This window comes from Plasmodium gallinaceum (assembly GCF_900005855.1).
Source record: "Plasmodium gallinaceum strain 8A genome assembly, contig: PGAL8A_v1_98, whole genome shotgun sequence".
In the NCBI taxonomy this organism is placed as follows: Eukaryota; Apicomplexa; class Aconoidasida; order Haemosporida; family Plasmodiidae; genus Plasmodium; species Plasmodium gallinaceum.
Window position 1 is genome coordinate 742,582 of NW_021628265.1, and position 6,203 is coordinate 748,784.

The 6,203-nt window shown below is 17.7% G+C and overlaps 3 protein-coding genes across 3 annotated transcripts; 1 reads left to right on the forward strand and 2 right to left on the reverse strand.

The window, feature by feature from the left end:
* Positions 1-124: 124 nt before the first annotated feature.
* PGAL8A_00345400 (conserved Plasmodium protein, unknown function) lies at positions 125-1,940 on the reverse strand (the record flags this gene model as incomplete). Its single annotated transcript, XM_028672494.1, has 7 exons — positions 125-433; positions 531-673; positions 756-825; positions 904-970; positions 1,084-1,180; positions 1,319-1,622; positions 1,752-1,940. 7 exons carry the CDS (start codon positions 1,938-1,940, stop codon positions 125-127), a joined length of 1,179 nt encoding a protein of 392 aa, XP_028529041.1.
* A 568-nt stretch (positions 1,941-2,508) lies between these two features.
* PGAL8A_00345500 (conserved Plasmodium protein, unknown function) lies at positions 2,509-4,024 on the forward strand (the record flags this gene model as incomplete). The annotated part of the gene is made up of 7 exons (XM_028672495.1): positions 2,509-2,847; positions 3,099-3,148; positions 3,271-3,416; positions 3,505-3,530; positions 3,589-3,642; positions 3,773-3,806; positions 3,927-4,024. 7 exons carry the CDS (start codon positions 2,509-2,511, stop codon positions 4,022-4,024), a joined length of 747 nt encoding a protein of 248 aa, XP_028529042.1.
* A 267-nt stretch (positions 4,025-4,291) lies between these two features.
* On the reverse strand, positions 4,292-5,281 carry PGAL8A_00345600 (acyl-CoA-binding protein, putative; the record flags this gene model as incomplete). The annotated part of the gene is made up of 1 exon (XM_028672496.1): positions 4,292-5,281. One exon carries the CDS (start codon positions 5,279-5,281, stop codon positions 4,292-4,294), a length of 990 nt encoding a protein of 329 aa, XP_028529043.1.
* Positions 5,282-6,203: the final 922 nt, after the last annotated feature.

Genomic DNA, 6,203 nt, shown 5'->3' on the forward strand with positions numbered 1-6,203 from the left:
AAAAAAGTAATAAAAACAATAATGAAATTAAATTTGTGTATTTCGTAAATCACTTTAATAATACAAGCGTATTTATAAATTTTTTTTTTATCTTCTTTTTTGTTCAGGTAAATACATACAATGGTCATAAAATAAAACTCCATACGATCACATTAAAATCGCTTGATACCGTTATAAATTGTGTGTATTTTTTATATTCATATGATTCTAACATAGATATTTGTAAAATTTGATTTGAATGAGCAACAATTTCTCCAATAATTTTATTTCCATGCATATCATTATATTCCTTTTCTATATCATGAATATCTTTTTTATCGTAAAAAAAATCAACAGTTAAATTTTTAATTGTAAATTCAGGTAAAACAACTTTTGATATAACCCATTCATCATTTGAACGTTCTATAATAATTGGAAATAATTCATATCCATACTACATATAAAAAAAAAAAAAAAAAAATATAATAAAATTATTATTAAATTAAATTCAGTTAAATTTAAAGAATATATATAAAATTTTATTAACATACAACTAATAGCTTATCCTCATCTATGAATAAGCACTTATGTAGGGTTTGCCCAATCCATGAAATAAAATGAACTTTAATAGGAGATTTTAAATAATCAAAAATTATAATTTGTTGTTTTTCACAATTATTTTCAAAGTTATTAGCTGTAAAAATAAAATAATAAAATAAATACAACATTTAGTTACTAATAATTCTTTTAAAAAAAAAAAAAATTAATTTTCTTACCAATCATAGCAACCTTTTCATTTGATAAAGAAAAAGTAGCATAAATAAAAATATACCCTTTACATTCAACCTGTTCTAAATGAATCATTATAAATTATTTTTAAAATCAATTTATAATAAAAAAAAAAAAAAAAAAATTATCTATTACCTTATTTATTATATCATAATTTTTTAAATTTTTTTCTGTAATAAATTCTTTAATTTTTTCAAATATCCTATTAAGATTTTAAAAAAAAATATAGGGATATAGTTAATTTCTGTATCTTTATAAAGTTATTTATATAAAAACTAAGAGAATACATTCAAATAATTTATTAATATAATTTACTTTATACTTTGCTTTTTAACTATATTATCTTCCCATAAATCTAATGTACAAATGAGCAATGATGTTGAATCTACTGAATTAGTAGACAAAACAAGTCCTTTTGAAAAAAAAAAATAAAATAAAATAAAATAAAAATAAACTGTAAGACATGAAAGCATAAATATAGAAAATATTCATTTTAATTGTTGTACAAAAAAATTATAATTACCTATATATATCAAATATATATATATACCTGAAGAATTCCATTGTAAATATAAAATACTTCCCGTATGATTTACAAGTTTTTTTATGGACCATTTTTGCTTATTCTTTTTAGAACAAATAAATATAACACCGGATGAAAATCCTATAGCAAAAGAATGTGCATACGGATGCCAACATGCACATGTAGGTAATTCTTCAGTTGGTATATTTACATTATTGTATGACCATATTCCTTTTTCATCTCTTATATATATGATACATTTCATATCAATAGTAATTATAAGTAACTCATTTTTTTTAGACCATTCAAACCCAATAATTTTGTTACTATTCTATTATTTGAAAAAAATAAAATATATACATTCACTTATTTCTACAGAATAACAAATTAAAAGTAATATTAATATAAAAATGTTCATCTTTTGTTCACTTTTTATTTTTGTATAATCATTCTAACTTACCCCAATATAAAAAGTTTCGCAATAAATCAATTCTTTATTTACTATTTTATATAGAAGTACGTTCTTTTTATTATTTATAACAGCTACTAGTAGATCATCTACATTTGATGAAGCCGTAATTATAGGCTCAGAATCCTCATCTGGTAAACTATATTTTATACACTCACATTTTATGTGTTCGACTATCATATTAATAATATTTTTTATACCAATTTTGTATTAAGTTAGCCAAACTATATAGTACATTTACGCAAATGTTATTGAAATTATATCTTTTAATTTTTATTGTTTACACATGAATAAATGTATATACATATGAAGCAATTTATTTTATGCATTTATATAAAAAAAAAGAAAAAAAAAAAATTTTAAGTTTAAATTTTTAATAAAAAATACAAATTATAGAATATAAATTATAATATGAATTTTTTGTTAATTTACGTATATAATCTATTTATTTTAATTTTTGATTATTAATTTTTTTTTTTCACTTAAAAAATATACTAACAAATAATTTTAAGAAAAAATAACTAGAAAAATTGAGATGAATATGAACTGAAAAAATTAACACTTTTTTTTTTTATTTCATATTATTTAGTATTAGTTTGAAGTACTCACATTAAATATTTACTATATATGTTATTTTTACTTTAAAGAGAAATAGACACAAAAATAAGAAAAAAAAAAAATCATCAATAAAATACCCCTAATCTAATAAATTGCTAATGTTAGAAAAAAAAAAAAAAAAAAAAAAAAAATGAACATATTTTATCACATTTCATTTTTTCTTGAAATATTACTTTTTTTTACTAATTATGTTTATTCTAATTATAATATCAAAACGAATAAACTAATTTTTGAGGATAAAACAGAGCAATGTAAAAAGTCTATTTATTTATATGGTGAAAAAGAATCATTCATTATAGCAAGTAAAGATAATGTATATTTAGAAATTCAAGATAATAAAACAATTATAAACAGTTTAAATATTTATGGAAAATTACATACAAATGATTTTTTATTTTTTGAAAATAAACAATGGAAATTATTCCACTTAAATACTTTTGATGTAAATGATAATTCATGGATTCCCTCGGTATTATATGATTTATAAAAGTATATATATATATATGAAATATTATAAAATAAAATAAAGAAATTAAATAAATTATTACATAATAATTTCTTAAATATCGTTAAACTTTTTTCTTATTGATTATTTATTATTAAAATTACAAAAATAATTAAATTGTGACCTCATTCAATTCACATTTATTTTATTTTTTTTTTTTTTTCTCTTTTGAAATATATATTCACAATGATCAATTATCAACATTACTTTTAAAGGAAATAAGCACATGTCGTAATTCTCCTGATTCATTTCTTGGTGGACCATGGTAAAACACAAAAAATGAAAAGAAAAAAAGAAAAAATATTCATTAAAAGAAATATTTAAATATTTGTTACAACAATATAAAAATAAATTAATATTTTTTTTTTTTATAATATACATATAAAGCAAATTTGGAGCTACTGAAGCTTATACTAAAATTAATAACTTGCCATATCATAAAAAATTAAATATAAAATTAAGAGTTCATTTTTTTGATAAATGGGATAATGATTCATTATTCTTACAAGTTGATAATAAAACAATGTGGACACGTAAAAGATATATATATATATATATTCATAAAATTTTAATAAAATAAAATTTAAAATTTATTCTATACTTTCCTTTTTAATTTTTTAGAATCTCATGAATTATGCCCTGAAGGAGTAACATAAACATATATTATACATTTTAGAATTATTTATATTATTTTCTTTTCTTTAGAATTGCCTTTTAGGAATAGATGTTTGCGGACAAAATCATCCAGATCGTTTATCAGTTAAAATAAAAAATACATATATTTTAAAATGTTTTTTTTTCAGTTTTTTAATATTATACTTATTTATTTTTTTTATATATATACTTTTATTATATCACTTATAATATATTTTTATCATAATTATATAAGGTTCCAATAGATATACAATTTCAACATTCCTCAGGTAATAAATTTAGAATAGAGGAAAATTCAATGAAAAAAAAAATAAAATAAAATAAAATAAATAAATAAATAAATATGTTATTTTTATTAATTATTATAATTATTTTTCTTAAAATCGTAGATACATTAAATATATTGATAGGAAGCACTTTAAAAAAGACAACTGACCCTTGTTTAACATCATGGGGTGTAGATGATTTTATGATCTACTATAAATAATTTTTTGTTTTTTTTTTTTTTTTAACTCAAAAAAGCATCTTTTTTGTCATCGTTAATAATTTTATTTATATTTCTTTTTATTTCTTCTAATTTTTTTTCTTTTGATTAAAAAAAAAAAAAATAAATAAAACAAATTTATTTAATATATATTTAATTATATTTTACCGTATATATATATGTATATATTTTTTTTTTATTATAATTTTTTCTTTATTTATATGTATCATTTAGTTTTTTTTTTTTTTTTTTTTTTTTTTTTATGTAAACTTATTTTTGATTTAATATAGAACCAACTGTTAGGCCATCTGAATTTTTTTTATCTATATCAGCACCAACACTTGTCAAATAATCAATTATTTCTTTTTTATCTGAATAAGCTGCAATATGTAATGCTGTATCACCATAAGAATCTTCCATATTTATGTCAGCACCTCTCTCTACTAGAAGTTTAGCAATTTCTAAATGACCTCTATCACAGGCGTAGTGTAAAGCAGTTAAACCATCTGAATTTTTTTGACTTATTAAATGTGGATGACTATCTAATATTTTTTTTACATATTCTATATTTGAAAATACAACATTATGACATAACAAATCACATAAGTTATTATCAGTGTTATCTTCAGTATAGTTATTTTCTTTTAATGACTTCATTTTACTTATACTCTTTGAAAACTCGAATGATAAATTACTGTTTAAATTTTCAATAGCATTAGGAAATAATTTGTTAAAAAATTCTACATATAAAAATTTACATACCTTTTTATCTACATCATAACAATTTTTCCATGAATTTATTTTTTCATTTTCTATATAATCATTTTTACTTAGTTTCAAATCATTTTTTTTTTTATTATTATTATTTTCATTATTATTATAATCATTACATTCAATTTCTTCATCATTATTTAATTTTATATTACCATTAGTAATTTGTTTATACAAACCATATAAATATATCCATTCTTCAAATTTCAATTTATTTCTGTATATTTTAACAGCGTTACATGTTTGAGAAAATTTTTCTTCTAATTCTTCATCACTGATATTTATAGTTATATTTTTATCTATAGGAGGTAATTTTATTTTTATATATTTTTTGTAAAAAGAAAAAGGTCCATTAAATAACCAATTCTTCAAATCATATAATTTATCAAGTATATGACTTTTTTTCCTATAACTTGTTAATAAGTATATTATAACTACAACTGATACAACATTAAAAGCGAATGCAGGTTTACTTATGTTTCTAAACATATTTATTATTAAGATAAAATAAGATAAAATAAAAATATAAATTATAAGATAATATTATTAAATTAAAAATGTATATACTTATATATATTTTTCATAAATAAATGTTTAAAATTCTTTAAAGACAAAAAAGAAAAAACACATAAAAAATAAATAATTTATCAAAGACATTTTTATCTAAAATATTTATATATTTTTAATTCATATTTTATAATATCTATTATAAATATATTTGCTGTGTTATTAGCTTAAAAAAAAAAAAATAGAAAATTCTATTTTTAAAAGTGACATATTAAATTAACATTATTATCTCATTTTTTTTCATAAACTTTAATAATTAACAAAAATATCCAATATTTGAGAATTATGCAAAAATTATATAAAATGTAATTTACATTTTTAAGTATTTATCAAAAAAATTTATTAAATTTTATCTAAAACATATCTAAAATTATTATTTATATAAATTTAAAATTTTATGATCAACATAAATATGCAATAACTTTTTTTATATATTTATATCATTAAATATTTTAAAAATATAATACATTATTTAAAAATTAATTCTTCTAAAGAATATCTAATAAATGTTGCTACAATGTAATAATATATAAAATAGAGCAATGATGATTCATAGATGTACCATGTTTTCTTATTATTAGATCATTTTCAATTTAATATTATTAATAAATAATTTAAAACTTCATAAATTTTATACTATTTCAAAAATTTGCAAATATAAAAAAAAAAAATCTTTTATTATTTATATTTCTACCAATTTTTTCATTGAAAAATATTTAATACACTCAAATATTTTTTTATTTGCCTCAGCTAATTTAACAACAATTTACTTATCATTATATCAATATTCTATATTAAGTTATGAAAAAAAAAAAAAAAAAAAAAAAAAAAAAAAAAAAAAAAT